Consider the following 19,897-nt stretch of genomic DNA (forward strand, 5'->3'; position numbering starts at 1 on the left):
AATCATGATAGTATAGACGTGAATTGTTTTATTCATGCTTAACTCACACAAAAATAGTTAAGAGCAATTTCTTTGATGAATCGTATCTCTCGTTCTCTCTCTCTCTCTCTCACACACACATATATATATATTGTAAAACACGATGTACATGGACTGCAAGTGTGTTTCAGAAGAATAAGAAAAACCAATGACTCGTTATAGCCTTCATAATTAACTAGATGATTAAAATACTAGACAAAGATAATAAATAGCAAAATAATATTTTTTAAAAATTACTATAATTTTGAATAAAACTATTACAAACATGAAATTAGATAAAAAAAAAATAAAAAAAATTATCAGCTCGAATTAATCCGAAGTAACATGATAGATATTAAACCTGAATAATAAGAAATAAGTTAATCTGAATTAACCTGCAAAACTTATAGTCTAAGTCATAAGATAAAGATAATTTGACAAAAAGTTTTTGAAGAAAACCATAAATGAATTGTTATATATATATAGAAAAAAATAATGTCTAATAATGAATTCAAAAAATAAATAAGTAAAAAAAAAGATATCAATGCATGTTAATTTTTTAAATATGTGATTTAAGTTATTAAACTAGAAGCATCATGTATTGAAAAACCATAAGGTCTAATTCCCAACAAATCAAATATTAAAAAATAAAACTGAAAAAAAAATTGCACAAGAAAATCTAAAATAAAAAATGATAATTAAAAGAATGAAGAAAACTACAAATTTTTGATTGGATGATTAAACTAAAAACAAAAATAACTTTAATGAAAAGAAAAGATTAAACATCAAATTGAAGAAAACAAATAATATATTTTTTTATAAAATGATCAAGGAAAATATCAGAAATTAAAAGATTAAGGATTAAATTGATAAAAATTATAAAAAATTAAAAATAAGTAAAATAAATAAAAATAACAAAAATTTAAAAAAAAATAAAGTTGAAAAACAAAACTTGTAATTAAAATGAAAGGAAAAATAAAAAGAAAAGTATTAGCAACAAACAATCCACCCAATACTAGCATGCATGGCACTAGGAGAAAAAAAGATGTGATAACACTTCCAACTACTCAATAAAAGGACAAAGTTGACCACTACAAAACACCACCACACTACTCCATATATATTGGTGCTTTTCACATGATGGCAAATTTATCATAATACTCTCAACAAAATAGTAAATTACAAAACAAATAACATAAAAAAATGAAAATGACCCTAGATTAAAGATAAATTTTTTTTATTATTATTTTATGCAAAATCAATATAGGATTTGACATACACAGCTACAAAAATAATGAATGCTAATTTATACACTAAGTGAATATCTTCCAAAGATAGTTTTAAAATCTAATTTGATCTAATAAATCAATTAAAAATTTAGATGATTTGGGGTTAGAACCAAATTTAGTTAAAAAAAAAACCTGGTATAATCTAATTGACCCTGTAGATTCACCTGGTTAAAAACCTAATTACAACCTTTTAATTTTTATTTTCATTAAAAAGATATTGTTTTGATTAAAAAAAATTGATTCTGATAATCTGGTCAAAACCCGGAATCCATATCTTAGATCAAGCTGGCCACCGAGCCTTAGACCAGGTAGTCAGGGCTGATCACCAAATGAGGAGTGAAAATTATGGGTGCACATGCACTAACCATAAATCACATTAACACTAGATAAGAGGTTTTAATACTAGGTCATTATCTACCAATAAAAGTAGATTATCAAACATTAACACCTCATGTGTTACTAACACCACAATAATGGTATCTTGAATTAATAGGGACCCAGGATCCGTCCTCTCCTTTGGTTTTTGGCTTCTTGTGTGAAATTGTAAGAGAAAGCATGTCATGTGGCGAAAATATTTCTTTTCTTTTTTAATCCCTAGGTTTTGTTAATTTTGATCTCTCATTTTCTTTCTTTCTTTTCCTTTAGTGTTTTGTTTATTTGGGATTAGTAGATTGCTTTGACTGTCTTGGCTATAGGCTATAGGATCTTGTGGTGTTAAGAAAAAAAATATTATTCTGGGTGATGTTTAATTTACTAAAATTAATGAAGTTTTAATTTTATTTTATTGTTAAAAAAACTCTTTATATTTTAAATATTTTATTTTATTTAAAAAAATTGATCAAAGTACGACGAATAGCATACCAAAAAACTAGTTTTGGTGCTACTCACTGTTAAAAAAATAGTTTCAAAAAACTGATTTGTCAAGCTATTTCACTAGAAAACACTTTTTTTTTTTTATTTCTTGTTATACATCAAGCATATGGAAATAATTTTTCTTTGTCTTTATTAAGTTCCATCATCTGTTAAAACAGGGAGCTGAAATGTTTTAAATGCTCGGTGTTGGAATATTCAAAGGGCGAATTATATTTTCGTCCCTTTAGTTTGCCAAATGTTTCGCATTGATACCTGACTTTTAAGATTTGTCAATATCTTTAGCATTTTCAATTTGAAGCAATGACAGCCTTATCATTCATTGTTTAGTACTGAACAAAGTGTCCAAGTGCATCGACATAAGCCAGCAACAAACAATTTATGTAATGCAGATGACAAAACAATAGAGTGAAGAATCAAAATTAAGATATTCTAACCTTGTAAGGATCAATATAAAATATAAAACAAACTAGAAGGAGAAAAATTGATCCTCAAAGATATCATAAACTTTGAGGATCAATATAAAATATAAAGCAAATTTATATGTTTTACAACTAGCATACCTATTAGATTTTATTCTTGCACTGTTTAGTTTCATGCTAGTAATCGTTTGGTAGTGTGGTTATGAGTAAAGTTCACCCATATCCACAAATATTACATTTTGGTTAAGAAAAAACAATGGTTTATGCTGGTAGGACCCTTCAATTTTGCAGTTGTACCTGTAGGTTTTATAGAAACAGTATTTTGCTACTTCTCAATGGAGGAGAAATCACTGAACAGTAGAGTCACGCTTTATTGTTCAGTGGAGCATGCATGTGAACAGTGAATATATTTTTTACTGTTATGATCGAACCAGGTCCAGTTCAAAGCTAAAATATATTGAATCGGGTCTGACTTGGCAAAATAAAAATAAAAAAATATTTTTATTTTTATTTTTAATTGTATTCTATTCGAAAAATAAATGTTAAACATTATTTAATAACACTACATAAATTAGACAGAAATTGCTTGATGATATAGCATTAGCAGAATTTGATGGCAATCCTAATTTTATTCTTGATTATATTTTACCTGATATCTGATATTGTTGTGCTCTTAAAAAATTTATAAAAACTGTAGTTCTTGTTGTATATATTATATACGTGATGAGATTGTAGATAGTTTAATAAAAAAATAAAAAATATTTTATATAATTATTATTTATTTCATGATATAATAATAGTAGTTAAATTTATAATATTTAAATTAAAAATCATTAATATTAATTTATATTTTTTAAATTATTTTATAAATTCAATTTCAAAAGTATTCTTAATCAAACATATTAAAAATACTTTTTATTTAACCTTAATTTCAACAATAGTTTTAACCAAATATATATTTTTTTTAAACTAATCTTAATTAAAAATAATTTTTTCAAATAATTTTTTCAAATAACAACTATAATATAACAGTTCTCGCAATACCATGGAAACAAAGTTGCAGAAACACCGTCGAAAGACTAACATGGCAGCTGCTTTTTTTAAATCCAAAGGAGGGAGAAAGAAATGTTTTTTGCTCCTAGAGCTATCTCCCTCTCTCATTAAAGTCTTTGAAACTACTTATCAATTTTATATTTTCAGGAATAATTCGTTCTTGGAGAAACAAGTAATTATGTTGATATTGTTTATTAACGTCACTTTTTTTTTAACGATAACCTTCCACTGTAGCATCTGCAGATCATATTTTTTTCCCTTATAAAACAATAATTTATTTACATTCTTTTCATTTTATGCCACAATTAATAACATTTTTAAAGTTATTTTATCAAAACATTACTCATATAAAAAAAAAAAATTATCAAAACATTACTCATATAAAAAAAATAAAATTAGAATGCCACTTACAAATGTTCAAGTTTCATGATTTCATTAAAAAGAAAAGGTTTCATGATTGATATATTTTGGTATTCAATAGGTTAAAAAATAAAATATTCACATCGTAATAATAATATACTTTTTTTTTAAATTTAAAAAGTTAATGATCGGTAATAAAAGATTTAATATCTATAAAAGAGTTATTTTTTTTGGAATTTAAAAACTTTTGAGTGGTAAAATAAATGATTTTTAATAAATAAAAAAATAAGATTTAAACATATGTTAATTGTTATAAATAAAAAAATAAGATTTAAACATATAATTGCTAATTGATGATTAAAATTTTAATATTATATTTGAATAAAATTTTAAATTATAATTTATATTATTTACGTAAGTAACATCTTAACCAGGATCGACCATTCCACACCCGCTCTCGCTTTACTATGTTGGCGAGAAAGCTGGAGTCTATGTTCCAGAAGTTCCCAAATCTCCAGTTGCTTGAGTCCCGACTTGAAAGTGTAGCAAACCCACTGGATGCTATGAGTTGAGCCTGAAGACTACCATTTTGGATCCACATAGATGGCAAGCAAATAATTCTAGCGGCGGAACAAAACTAAACGATGGAGCATATAGCCTTGCACAAATGGCTCGTGTTGCGCCCAGCTGCTCTTCATGATTGGTATTTTCCAATATCATCTCCGACTTTAATTTCTTTTCCATCTCAAGATCCAACTCCCCCATCAGATCAATATAAATGTATATGATGTGAATGATGAATATAAACTTGAGGTATGTTTGAAAATATAATAATGATTATTTTTTAAAGTGTTTTTTATTTGGAAATATATTAAAATAATATTTATTATTTTTTAAAAAATATTTTTAAAGTACAAAAAAACAAAACAACATCAACTAACTAAATTGAGGGAAAAAGACTAAAAAGGGGATCATCTACTAACTCAATTGAGAGGAAAAAAAGAAAAAAAAGGGGGAAACTAAGGCGTTGCGTGTTTTCAAGTTGCGTGTTTTCAAGAAAGTGGTTTTCTAGAGGACACTGGGCACACTAGGATTCGATGTCAAAAAAAAGGGGGGAAACCAAGGCCTTGCATGTTTTTAAGAAAGTGGTTTTCTGGAGGACACTGGGCACACTAGGATTCGATGGCCTCTTGGTAATAAGTCAACGGAAATTATTTTCTATTAAAAATAACACGCGCACGGTTTTGAGAGGGGGGAGAAAAATAATTTTCAGGTGGCAGGTTCAGAGAGGGTGGCCTCCTGTATAACAGAGAGCAAAGGAAAACCCAAATTATTCTTCACAACTTGGTATAGCAGGCTTTGACAGTGGTCACAAAAGCAAAACCCAGACATCCACGTTGAGCTTAGTGAGCAGGGCAAAACACTCGCACATAACAATATACAAAATTATTATCCATTATTAAGGCATAACTTTATTCTCTCGTGAAAATGAACTTCAGAAACAGGGCCTAACGAGACAACCTAGGCACATAATACATTTAGAATCAAATAGATTGTGGACCAGGCTGATCTAACATATTCTCGGGCAGTTGTTTCAAACACCAAACTGTACTTCATGGATTTGTTCTGGCTCCTCCTGTATCTCACTTGCGTTCAGCACTGACCCCCCACCATTAATCTCCACAGCACCCCCTGATTCTGATATTTTTGTTATCCTTTGTAACTCATCAGCTGTGTCTGTTGGATGAGACACAGATCGATCATCTTCCAATTGTTCTTTCTGAATTGATTGTTTTGGTCGTCTGATGGCTTCAGCCGCTTCAGCCATCACAACAGGAGGTGGCCGGGGAGGGACCCATGTGCGCCTAACTGGTTGCTGGTTGTTTTGTCCACCATAAGGTCCAGCCTTTACTTCATCTTCATTATCTATCTCTGCAATTCTGGCATTTTTCCGCTGCCACCAGGGTGTAGTGCTCTCACCATCAAACTGATAGATACCATTGTCTAGTACCTTGGAATTCAAATCTTCTTCGCTCACTTGAGACTGAGGCACCTGGCTTGAGTTATTTTGGACTTGACCAACCTCCCATGGCTACTCAGACAGGAAAAGGAGAAGTTTGTTTTAATGTTAATTCAAAAATTCTTAAGAAGATTCCTGTTATTCAATCATATTCTGCAGCAGTCTAAAAAATCTGAAGACATTTTTCCAAGCTATATATCTCTAACCACAGTAATGGATTCTGTTTTTAAGAGTGAACTCAAAAGCCTGTATCAATCAACTCAGAGCTACTTCTGAATCATCTGATAGAATAAGACATGATGCAATCAATAAAACTGAGTGTTGGATAAAAAAGACGCCACACCAATTTGTAAGGCCTTTTTCTTCCTCTAATTTTAGCAGTACTCTTGTCAAATATAAAAGACACTCAGGAAAAATTAATTACACTACTTGAAGCAATCCAGGAGTTTTAAATCAGAATAGTGGAAAGGTAGACAGAGGGGGAGAGGGTGGTGACTTTCTGAAGACCGGTTGCAATTTCAGATTTTCATACCTAACATGACCAACTGAATAAGAAAAATTATATAATCCACATCAGCCTATGATTTGGAGAAGAAGGAATGCGAGGGAGAGCCAAGAAACATCTTGTCAAATATGCATAACATTCAGGAGTTTCTTTTTTGCAATAATGATATTCAGGTGTAAATTAATTACTATAATGCAGGGTTTAAATTGGAAGAGTGAAAGTAAGAATGCTCTGCATCTAGACAGGTAGATGCTCTACATCTACATGGCCATCTAAATAGAAAACCCCCCAATAGCGTATGAATCCATGAAAAAGAAGGAAACGTGATGTGGAATGAGAAAACACTCCTTCGGGAACTAATACTTGACTAAATAGGAAATTTTGTTCTATACATATTATGAAAAAAAAAATTAATAAAACTTTGTTATTTTCTATTTAGCAGTTGAAATGAATTGTAAGGAATCTAGTTATGTTTCCTATTTGGTATTTTTTTAGCAGTTAAAATGATTTGTAAGGAATCTAGTTCTGTTTCCTATTTGGTACCTTTTCCTATAGTTTAGTTTTCCTATCCTATTAGGTTTACATTTTCCTGACTTTGGTGCCTAAACCAATCACTCTATTTAAGACATTAGAAAGGGGGGCATGAATTTTGATTGATCAATAATTTGAGTCTTCAGTTGCACACCTTAGTTCTAGGCGCAATGCGAGGATTTGAAATTTGCTGACTAGGATTGGGTGGTTGATCATTGATATCCTGCATATAAATCCAGGATGACAAAATTATCATGTCACACAGAGAAGGAAGCCAATTTCAGTGTAAGGACTAGGTCTGACTTACCCTGATATTGCCAGGTCTCTCTCCTCTCCGAACCATCTCCATGATCTGTGCAAGATAATTACCAAATAGTTAGCGGAATTCTATCATAGGCTACTGAATCCATCAGTGTTGCCAAATTGAATCTGCAATAGTTATTTCTTAAGCATCATCATACATGAAGAAAGTTGCACAACATGGATAGAAGAAAAATTCAGACATCTCAAGTTGCAAACTCAAATTCCAGTTAGAACAAGGAACATCAAGCTCATACAGTTAAGAAATCTTGAGAAAGAAGTTGTCTCTCTTCAATGTTTAAACATTTAGCAAATTTTCCTTAAACTAAGCTGGAATTGGCTTACATTGCTACAGAAACTATCAAAGTTGAAACTTTCTTCTCTACTAAGCTTCAGATTTCAGAACCCTATCAATTCTGAAATGTTTCCATCGATCCTCATTTTCAATAATTAACTTGAAACTGTTTAATAAAGTGGTTCAAATCAAATGTCTGACCAAGCAAGTTCAATATCAAAACTCTGAAACTAAGGATTCAAAAATGTCTAAGTAGGGTTCTAAGAAGTAAAAACCTTAAATCAAAACTAAAAAAGAAAACAGGGATATTTTATGCCCTCAGTTGCATGCCTGTTTCCAATTCATGAAATATGATACACTTCAACATAAAAAAAGAAAAGAAAAAAGAGTTGCATCTATGTTTCACTCCAGAAACACCAGCATCATGCAACTATTGACCACAGGTCCACTGCAGCAAGATTAATTCCAATGGATGCCAGCCTGCAATACAATTGAACAAATTTGTTACACTAGTTCTTACCTCCATATATGACTTAGGGTGTGGTGCAGCAGAGGGTTCAGCAGATGCAGGCTGCGATGAAGATCCCCCTGTCCATAAACTCCGATTAGATGAGATGGAAATCGAAACAGAAAAACAAAAACAGAAAATGAAATGGCTGGAAAATAACCTGAGTGCAAATCAAACTCTGCCTTGCCATTGGTATATGTTTGCTGCAAAAAGAGAGAAATATATAGAGCTTCAAATTGCTTCGCCAAAACCTTATCTCAATTATCCTGCACACTTTCATTCCAAATCATAAAGCTTTCAGTGCTCAGTCCACACCTAAGTCATGCTCACCTTTGGATTTGCAAATAAGGCTCTATAATCTTCTTGATCAGCAAAAGAGTTTCTCACACGGTTATCTGTTTGACCTGATGAAGCAGGAAAAAAAACATTGACAAACAGATCTTCTGATAGTGTTGAGACATGTTGTCCACAAATCTCAGAACGCTTAAAGATAAAATGTAGGGAATGAAAAGGAAGGCCACAAGTTACAGTTATTTCTCTTGAGGCCTTCTCACTGGTGGCACATGTAATATGGTTCCCAGACTTTTGCAACCAACAAACATTGAAGCTGAAAGCCTTTTTGCATAATTTCAATCACACTCAAAGTAATATTTTTGCTCACCGAGGCACCACCTTAAGCATCTGGGCTACAACCAAGCAGATTACTCAGGCAATAAGCCAGACAACTTTTTAATGCATGTATTAACAAGAAAGAGCAACAAACTTGAGCAATATTGAACCACTCATTACAAACAAGAAACTGCAACATGTGCAAGAGAAATGACTACTGCAGCCATTTATTTTGTCCATAACTGGCCAACAACCAAAAAGTTCAAAAATAACGTAAACGATATGAATCATTTCTTATTTTTCTAAAAAACATTTTGAGGTCATATAAGCATAGGAAAATCTGGCCAATTCATACATCCTTACACACCAACAAAACCATGCAAGAAACAAATCTTCGTGTTCTCTCTAGGTTTAACTTTAGCTTTCCTGGATAAGCAACAATAGAATGGACCACTGGTCCTATTATTTAGGTTTCATGACTTTTGCATAATACTTCATGCCAAATTAGAGATGCATGTAGTAGAAACTCCAAATATTTACAAGGTGACAAATCTACAAATGTAGATTATGATCCTGCATTTTCAAATTGACCAGCCATGTATATATATATGTTCTTTAATTAATTAGGAATCATGTAATTAGCATGTGACCTTTTAAATATTTCCTTGGAGGTTAAGTAATTTAACTTGGTGATCAAGACCATTGATTCCTTGTCCTGCAAGGATCTAGGGCTTTAACAAGCATAAATAAACTAGTAAAGGAAAAAACCCTGATTTATGTGAAAGCTGCTACAATATACTACACTACCTTGCTACAATAACTTATTAAATCTAAACTATTATTAAGGATTTGCTCCAGCATCGATATGGGCAACATGTGGTAGAAGAATTGAAAATGATCAGCCAAGACAATGAGACACTGATGAATAGTTGAAAGACAACAACTTTAGGAATGGTTTTCAGAATGCCTGAATGAATCATGTACAACTAGATTAGCCTTGAAAGTTTTTGAGCAGGTGTCAAAATAGCACCTCAATCTTCTATGAATGTCTTAAAGTTGCAGTGATCATCAGCATCGAGCACTCAGCAATCCACTCTCCATTTCCACCAAACCAAAAGATAGCTTTTTTTAATTTTCCTCACAGTTTATATGGTTTGCAAATAGTAACATTTACAAAGGGAGCCTCACACTATTGCATTTAACATCAAAACAGTCAGTAACAATGCCTTAATGCCTGTAAAAAAGGCAGTCATATGCCTAAAAGCTCTGAAAGCACAAGTGACAGAGAAAGTTCTTCTTTCATAAATACACTAATAACAAATAAAAAATTCTGAATGGGAATTGCAACAGAAAAGGACAACAAAAGCATCTCAACAACCATATGCATGCAGCACATAGAAAGAAATATGTTTGGTTCCGATGTCAAAGCAACATCTTCTCACCTTCCAATCTATGTATTGCAGTACTCATTGACTTCATTTCCTGTACTTGCACATCTAACATATTCATAAATTCCTTGAAGTATCTCTTCTCTGAAAGGAGTCGAGCAAGGTTCAACCATTACAAAGAAAATAACTAATCAGAAAGCATTTTAAGGAAACCAGTTTTCTTTAAAGAAAGCGGTGGAAATGAAAGAAATTCTATCATTATCCCACCTTCATTTTTTGAATTCAATAGTTCCTGGCTCGCTCTTGCAACATCAGCAGCTGCTGCTGCTGCGGATTTGGCAGCTGCCGCAGCTTCCTCTGCCAAACTTGGCTTTAAATTAGTTTTCTTCACATTGTCATCTTCTTCTTCCAACACAACCTTACGTATCCAAGACTTCAGCCTGGGAATAACAGTTTTCTGAACAAGAAATATGTTATCTGTTCATGTCATGAAAATTAACATATAGAACCTTACAAAAACTGGTACATTTATTTACACTAAGATAGATGCAACCCTACACCATCTTTTGGAAATGGAAAACAAATGATAGGCATTGACAGTTTGACTAACATGACAGAGTGATTGTGTAGAGTATTTTTGATACCTTAACTAACACAACTGTTCCAGCACCTGAAACTGCCAATAGTCCTACGGCAAAAACAGCATGATACCAGTGAAACCGAGATCGAGTCAAAGTCCCTACTGAAGAAATTACAGCAGTAGGACCAGCTGCTACAGGCTGCAGAGTTTGTGCTGAAGCTAGTGGCTGAGCATTTGGTGTTGATTTCACCTGCCCCTCTGCTTTTGTCATAGTACAACACAAAATACAATCAATGATGCAAGGATATAAAAATCTTAGCAAACCCAAGGAATGCTTATCATGAAAGACAATAAACATCTCACTTTCATACTAAGATCTTATACCTTGATTCAAACTGGTTGCCTGTGTGCTTGGAGTTGGATCCTGCAATTTGCAGAAAACATCAGCAGGGAAAACAAACAGATACATATACAAATACATTGAGAATCGATTAGCTCTCCCAGAGGAAAAAAAATGATTAAACAGGGTGGCATGTAAGAAAGCGGGGAGCCAAAATGAATAATTTGTTTACCGGCACACGAAGAAAAGCTTCATCTATCTCTTCCTTTGTGAGGCCCTTCTTCTCAAGAAACGATCTTCTATACATAACTGGAGAACCCCTAACTTTTGGGTGCGAAAGAAACTTTACAGCATTCTGCACTTGTTCCTCTCGCATTGGTTCCGAGTTCACAAAGACAGATGGAGGACTTTGCTTGATAGCCTCAGCCTCAGCATCTTGCTGAATCCCATTTGTTGGCTGTACATTCCCTGTAGCTCAAAGTTAAAAAAAGAACCCATTACTCTATGCTTAGCATTTTTGCTATATATCATAAGCTTGACGTAATTTGACACTCTATAAACAAATAACCCCCCCCCCTCAACCATTGGCATCATCTTTGATTAGTCATCCCATAAACAAAAGAGATAGCAATCAATTGCAAGTGTAGTTACGCATCCAATAGCTCTTTTTTTTCTTTTTATCTGGTTTGCCAAATAAGAATAATTATTGGCTAACCAAACAGTTTTTAACTTAACTACTTCGTCAAGCTTATTAACAACCACAAAAAAAAGAGCGAAATTCAATTGTAAAAAAAAAGAGTTCGATATTGAACCGTAACCATGGCTAAAAACTTAATTAATTGAGCTGCTAATCACATAATTATAATAATAATCTTGTAAGCTCAAAGATATAATATCAGTACAGAGAGGGAAATCGAACCAGGATTTTGATCGGCAGGGTTTGAAGGAGGAGGAGGATCCGATGATTGAGTCGCCATACTCAAACCTCCTCTGTTGACTGAATGTTAACCAGAAAAAATAAAATTAAAGAGAAGGCCAAAAAGAGAGAGAGAGCGAGAGAGAGAGAGGGGCCTAGAGAGAGAAAGAAATAAATCAACGAGCCTTAATATAAAGATGATGACGTCGATGGTGCCTGTCAGCCAGAGCTAGTTTTTGCTCACTTCGAAGCTCTTTTGCTATCGCTTGCTATTTTTTTTCTTTTTTTGGTTGTTGGGTTATACTAAAATAAACGAAGGAGCTAATTTATATCTTAGATCCCTATAATTTATCAATAATAACTATCCAGTCCCTATAGTATCAAAATCACTTAACGGCCCTTGATTGTCCTCAATTTATTTTTTTTCAATAAACGTTTTTGTTAACTAGATTTTCCTCCTTATCTGATCCTACATTTCTTTGTCTCTTGAAATAAAAATGAAGAAACGAAATAAATCAGGAAAGAATGTGATATTGGTAAGAGGACCGTGTTGACAAAATTTAAGAATATTAGGATTAAATATGAAGTATATGAAACAATATGGTCGAAGTAGTTAATGTTATTAAACTAAAAGGACTGGGCTATAATTAACTCAAAAAGACAACAAGAAAGAAACGGTGCGGAAAGGCAGATAATAAAAATTGAATGTTTTTCAAAAAATAAATTAATAATAAACATCTCTCGCATGCTTCGAGGTCTTATTTCTCTGGCTTTTGAAGGAAAACGACAAATAGAAACGGCAGAATGATTGGCCAAATCGTGGATTTTTTTTCAGAATGATTGGCCAAATCGTGGATTTTTTATTTTTTTTATTTTTTTATCAATTTGAACTAATTTTCATGGGCTTTTCGCAATTAGCATACCGCTTTTGGGCTTATTTCTTTCTTTCTTCTTCTTGTCGGACCTAAAATAAGAGCGATAAAATTGGGCTTGCCTAGGAGTGTTGTCATCCTGGCCATAATCCTAGGCTGGAAAAACTAGTCGGCATCCTGCACTGTTTTTATATATACATAAGTTAGGTTGCCATTTTTTTTTTTTTCCGGATCAAAGCGTGTATCAAAGGACCTATTATAATAATTTATAATGTTTTTCTTTTTAAACTACAGTATTAAATTTTTACCTACTTTAATATTAAAAAATCAATAAAAATAATTTAAAAAAATGAAAAACGAAAAAGCAAAAAATAAAAGAAGAAGACAATCTTTAAAAAAAAAGAAAAAAAATATGTAAAACTCAAAAAAAAATATGGGGAAAAATTAAAAAATGGAGGAAAAAAAATAAAAATAAACAAAAAACCAGAACAAAGGAAAAAATATAGGGAAAAAATTACAGTAGTTGCCATGTTATGGGTGATTATGAATTTGTTTTTTTTTTTTTTTGTGTGTGTGATAGTTGTTATGTTTTAAAATGATTTTGACATGAAAATATATTAAAATAATATATTTTTATTTTTTAAAATTTATTTTTGAAATTAATATATTAAAATCATCTAAAAATAAAAAAAATAAAAAAAATATTTTTAAATTTTGAACAAATACCGTTTTGACTACATGGCTAAACCCCCACAGTAAGATACCATAAAAACCCATTCCTTGTTATATTTAATCCCATTAAAAATGGTTTGCAGTTAGTGTTATCCCTTTTTAGAAAGAGGTTAATTTATTTTTTTCCTTTTTGTTTAACTTTTAAGTCTTATTTATGTAATAGTTGAATTTGATAAAAAGCTGCCTAGCAATTTTTTTATTAACATAATTACATTGAACTGTTATTGTAGTCTGTACTCCTGGGTTAGCTTCTTTATTTTTCGTACTAATAATTGAAAACTGGTTTCTCCTACTTGTTGTGTTAAAAGCCAAATCACTCGTTTCTAATTAAAAAGGATCAATTTTAATAACACTTATAATATAAATACCTTTATAAAGTAACATTTTAGTATTGGATTTCAGCATATTATGAACATTTGCTGGTTATCATAGCTTCACCTTTATTTACATAAACATCACCACCAAATTTTCACATCGAAATACGTAACTATATGATAGCATTGTTAAGATATGATTGTGAACATAATTTTAGAGAATAGGAAGTGTAATTTCTTATTATCATTATCAGATGTTAATTTTACTATTTATATAAATAATAAAAAAAATTAATATATTATTTATATTGTAGGATAACAAATTGGTTTCGTGGTTCACTTGATTAACACGTGATGCTCATCCATGTTTTGCAAATTAGGTAGTTTTTTATTTTTTTTCTTCTAGGAAAAAAAAAAGTGAACAAAACCTTCTTCATCGTCTCTATTAATGATATTTATTTTAATAAAAAAAAAGAAGAGAAAGGCTAAAAAGGTGGAGATAAGAAAGGAAAAAAATGCTTAAAAGAGATGAAAAATTTTTAATTTCAGTGAAGATAAACAAGGTGATATGACTATTGTGGTATACGCAATACTGAATGACAGGTCTGCCTTCCAGATTAAAAGAGTTTGAGATATTTTAGGATAAATTATAAAATTTTGATTTGAAGGGTTTAAGCGTTGCCACATACTACTATGATTATTAAGAAACCTGATAGTTTATAAAAGTCTAGGTAAAGGTACTAGTTGTGTATAGAAAAAACACATTACCCCTAGTGCATTTTATTTATATTAAGCTGCATTATTGATTAATTATTATTTTTTAAGTTATGTTTTTATTTTTTAGTTTGCCTAAAATCTTTCTTAATAAAGAAATCCTTATTTTATCAGACTAAAACTTAACCATTCTAAAACCAAAAAATTAATGGTATTTTTGAAATTTTAATCAAATCTTAATGAATAATCACAAACTTGTCATGATATTGACTAACTATTTTTTTGTATTTTTTAAAGTATGATAAAAATATAATTTTTATTTTTTTTATAAATATACATGAAATTTTTTAGAAATTAATCGTTTGTAAACAAATAAAAAATAAATTTATATTTTTTTAAATAAGGAGTTTTTTTTAATTTTGTTTGAAATTTTAAAGAAAAACATATATATTTAATATTAGATCACTATTTTATAGTGTAAGTTTACAATCCAAATATTATATGAAAAGATTGAAAAACATGGGAGGGACCCATAAATAATTCTAAAATGGTCCCTGGAGTTTTTCTAAATTTTTGGAAATAATTTGAGATTTGTTTAGCAAAAACATAAAAAAAAAAGAAGAAACACCACTGAAAAATTAGTAGGGTATGTTTGTCAAATAAACCTTTAACAAAAATTCAGAAGCTTAGAAATTGTTTTAAGTTCATATTTGGCAAGCGCGTCTTAAGGACAAGAGAATGCATTTTTTATATAAAAAATAAAAATATCAAACATACTTTTAAGTTTGAAAAGGGTTTAGCCCAACTATATGGGAAGAACTTTTTGGCCCAAAACTCAAATCTTAAAACACAATCTAGAAATAGAAACAAAGAATGAAAATCAAACAATGTTTTTGTTTGAAATTGATTAATAACATATTGGAACTCTAACCTTAAATGGATTCAAATTCATATTAGTTTATATTAATTTTAAGGCACATAAATATATAAATCATCTTTCAAGCATGAAATTGAGTCTGAATTATCACAAAAAATAACCAATTAATTAATTAATTTAATTTTTTAAAATGTACAAATGAAGAACCAATAATTAAATGCTAAGATTTTGGTGATTTTAAGCCATTAAAATCTTAGATTAGTGATCAACAAGCTTATACGTATATGTAAGAATTAACAATCAATCAAAATAACTTAGAAAACATAAACCTAAAGCAATCATCAATAGAAGAACATAAACCCAGAAACATAGAAAATTCAATTATTTTATTTTATTTTATTTTAAAAAAGCACAAAGACTTGAAAAAAACAATCTAGAACTTATTATCATAACTCAAGCATGCTTAAATAATTTGCTTGAACCATCAAAACAATAAAAAACAAAAAATCAAGAGTAAAACAATAAGCAAAACCAAACATTGATAGCAAGCAAAAACTACATCACTCTATATATAAATGTTATTCCATTAATTAATTTCAATGTTCTTAAGCTTAAACCTTAAGCTTGCAACTTATACAAACCTAACAAACTATCTTGAGATAGATTAAACCACAATGACATCAGTACTTGACATATCTTGTCATGACTTTAAAATTAATTAATTAAACATTCAAGCATTTAAAACAACATTGTATATTATTATATATCATTCCATTATCACATTCTAAAAATCAAACAAGGCAAATAAACAAGACTTGATCATACACAAACTATATTCAAAGCATGCTTAAACATTTTAAAACAAGTATTCATGGCTTTTAAACTAGAAAAAACATTAAGTGATGCCTAATAAATATTTTAAGCAACAATTTAAAAGAAAAAAATAAAGGGGTTGTATTCATTGAGATCCACCCTCTCATGAAAGTTTGATATATACCTTGACTAACAAATGTTCCTCTTTTGTTTGGAATTTCTTGCCTCTTTTTCAAGTTTTAGATCCTTGGTATTTCTGCTTCCAATCTAGAATTCACAAGCTCTACATTCTACCTTTTTCTTTTCACTTTATAACATTTCTATCAAGAGATTTTAATGGTTTATTTTATCTAAGCTTTCTCTTTTCTTTTTTCTTTATAATTTCTCCCCTTCCTGTGATCTTTTTTTGTGCTCAAAACCAAATAACTTATATAGAAAAATTCAAACAAAAAATGACAAAATCATCATGTTCATTCTTATTCTCTACTCTAAAACCTTCAATTTAGAAAATAGAGGGTCCCTAGTTCCTTTTTGTCCTCATATAAACAAAAATCACATATGAGAAAACAACTTTAGAGTCTTTCTGTTATGACAAAATTTTCTTCAGTTATGGATGATTGGGTTGGGTAGTTTTTCAAGGTCATTGTCGAGATTAAGACAGAAATGATTTATCTAAGTATCCGAATCTTTTACATAGATATATAGACACACACACACACACACACACACATATACCATGAGGATCAAATTACTCTTGATTTGAAATTCTATAACTTCATATTTATTGATTGAAAGGTAAGCTCTCGATTAGCTTAAATATGTCAATGCAAAGGTGGCTAATTAGAGACAAGATGTTATCGAGTTTATTGAACCAAACAAGGTACACATGTTTGATAAAGATAGTTGGTCCTTGTAGAGGAGAAGTTTTTTTAGTCAAGTGTGGTAGTTGGAGCCTCTGTAGTAGTCAGAAATTTCACGTTCATTCATCTGAATGTGGCAGCTCATTCAGCTTTCTCGACTAAAGAAGGCGGTAAATAGGGACTGAACAACATGTCACTCTTTGTTTTTTTTTTTCCATTTAAATTTCTTAACATGTTGTTTTGCTTAAATCCAAGAAATTAAGGTTTTCTAATTAGGATTTTAAAAACTTTAATTTGGTCCCTATCATTTTAATTTTGACATATGTACCATTAGTTGACCCTGTAACTTTTTAATTTTTTCAATCATACTTTGGAAATATTGATTTAACTCCTTTGATTTGAGCTTTTTTTTTTCAAATTGAACCTTGGTTTTCATATTATGCAATTTGATCCCCATCAACCATCAAACTTTCAGTTTCTTTTAAATTGAACTTAGATTTTAATTGATTTCAGTTCCTGAACTTACACGTTTATTACATTTTGGTTCTTGATTTTGAAATTTTTTAATTTAGCTCTTAATTGATCTCTAAACTTTGATTTTCTTGCAATTTCACCCTTGATTTCATCTGATTAAGTTGTAAAAATGAAATTTAGTCATCCAAATCCTAATCTTCTCAATTAATCCCAAATTAATCTTCCAAACTTAATTTTCATAATTAATTTTTTAATAAATTTAATTTGACCCATTAAAAATTCAATTCAGTCCTTGCACTTAATTTTTTTTTTAATTTTGTCCTAAATTAATTTTTAAACCTAATTAAATCATTAATTAGACCTATTATTAAATTAAATCAACCTATTAAAAATACAATCAAGTCCCCAGACCTTATTTTTATTGAAATTCTTCCAATATTCACTTAAACTAACCTTGAATCTGTATTGTCTTTCATATTTAGGTCCTTTAAGGGTGCAAATGAGTTTTCAATATTATAAAAAATCTAGCTTAATCATTCCATATCTCATGTAAGCATTTAGATCCCTCTTTAGTTTGTTCTTGTTCACTTAGTTGCTTGTCCTTCTGTAATTTTTTTTAATAAAAAATGATAATTTTTAAGAACTCAAAATTGAGTTATGATACTAGCAATGTTAAGTGCAAGGTGTAAAAGAAGAAAAGAAGTAGATTTTTTGAAATATTGCTTCTTTGACTGTTTTTCAGTTATTTCTTTGTTTAACTCTCTTTTTTCAATCCTATATAAATAGAAGAAAAGGTGGCATGGGTTTTGAAAGCTTGATTATTCGATGCGTGGATGTTTTGGCTTTTTTTATAGTTTGTTGAATTAGTTTTTAATCCCTAAAACCATCATAAAGAATTTTTGCTACTTTTTTTAAAGGATTGGTTTGCAAAAGAGATATTTTGTGCTGAATTTAAGGTTAATTTAGAAGAAAGTTGAAGATAAGTCTATATTAATTAGGGATGTTAATTGATGACAATTTAAGTAGTTCTTTAACCATACTAAAACACCTTTCTATGATGGAGCTACTTTGGAGCTATGAGCACTATTTTGCTTTGGTGGCTCTATTTTGAAATTTAATATATTTTTACCAATATTCTTTATATTTTTATGTACTAATAAATGGATCAACAAGCTTTTGATTCATTTGTTCATTATATTGTTGGCCATTTTAAAGCTATGCAACAATTAAAAGAGATTTTGGTAGGTGGACAGAGGTTGCATGACACACGAGATTTTATATTTGACAATATAAGGTCTAACATTAGGAATATTAGCATGAAAATTTTATTTTTATTATCCTATTTTATTTATTTATCTAATTTTGAATAGTTTTTTAAAATTTAGGTTTTTTCTGACCCATTAGACATTGTTTAGGAATTTATTTCATTATTGAACTCATATTTATAAATTACTAGTTTAAGTTCATTAGCTTGTAAACTAAAAAAGATCCATTACTGTTAATTAGATAAGACTATATTATGTTGTTTTGAGCTACAAATTTAAGCAACAAGTTGAAGAATAAACATTAGTTTTACTTTTATTTATTTGTAGCAAAACAACCTTTTTTTTACAGAGATAAAAATTATACACTAACTTATCAAATATTATTTAGTTTTATGTCATTATTCACATACTTAGAGTTCTTAGATAAAAAGATTATCTATGGGTCCAAGTCTTTTTTCAATACCTATAGTTTTAGGTGCAGGGTTACTTCTGGGTCAGGGTTCTATCAAACCTAATTTTTAGCTTTCTAGGTCGTTATATACTTTAATATGTTCAAGAGGTTAACATCAATCAAAATTCTAAATCAATGATCGATAAAATCTCTCACTTTTATGAATTACCATCAAATTTATAGATGAGTCTTCTATTTTTAAGGATTAACATATTTTCTTTGAAATGAAATAAAATAAATTATAAAATAAATTTAGAAAATAATTCAAACAATTAATGGCATGTAATTTAGAAGAAAATACATAGAAAAAATATATTTTCTTTTGAAAGAATGTGATAAGAGTGATGTCTATGTTCCCTTAAATATAACTAACCTTTACCTAAATCTATGAAATCATTGTTTATTTTAGGTGGCAAATTTATTTTTACTATCATAACCTAATTTTTTACCTTTTTATTTAAATTATTTTATTTACTAAAAAATTGATGAAAAATAAAAAAAAAATAAAAAAATAAATGAAG

The 19,897-nt window shown here is 29.9% G+C and overlaps 1 protein-coding gene across 5 annotated transcripts; it reads right to left on the minus strand.

Annotated features, from left to right (window-relative positions):
- Nucleotides 1–5,286: 5,286 nt before the first annotated feature.
- LOC105108785 (peroxisomal membrane protein PEX14-like) lies at nt 5,287–12,297 on the minus strand. Of its 5 annotated transcripts, none has more exons than XR_839120.1 (13): nt 12,008–12,169; nt 11,321–11,556; nt 11,133–11,172; nt 10,813–11,009; nt 10,436–10,625; nt 10,223–10,312; nt 8,502–8,575; nt 8,332–8,374; nt 8,184–8,251; nt 7,376–7,420; nt 7,223–7,291; nt 5,541–6,104; nt 5,287–5,494 (listed from the first exon to the last, which is right to left on the minus strand). XR_839120.1 is itself a non-coding variant. In XM_011003238.1 (13 exons), exons 2-13 carry the CDS (start codon nt 12,063–12,065, stop codon nt 5,607–5,609), a joined length of 1,608 nt encoding a protein of 535 aa, XP_011001540.1. In that variant the 5' UTR covers nt 12,066–12,085; nt 12,190–12,297; the 3' UTR covers nt 5,404–5,606. The 5 variants fall into 5 exon arrangements, 4 of the variants coding, with proteins under 4 accessions (XP_011001540.1, XP_011001541.1, XP_011001539.1 ...); XM_011003238.1 differs by adding an exon at nt 12,190–12,297 and having other exon boundaries at nt 5,404–6,104; nt 12,008–12,085; XM_011003239.1 differs by having other exon boundaries at nt 5,404–6,104; nt 10,813–11,006.
- Between the last annotated feature and the right edge of the window lie 7,600 nt (nt 12,298–19,897).

This window comes from Populus euphratica, unplaced genomic scaffold (assembly GCF_000495115.2).
Source record: "Populus euphratica unplaced genomic scaffold, PopEup_1.0 scaffold198.1, whole genome shotgun sequence".
NCBI lineage: Eukaryota > Viridiplantae > Streptophyta > Magnoliopsida > Malpighiales > Salicaceae > Populus > Populus euphratica.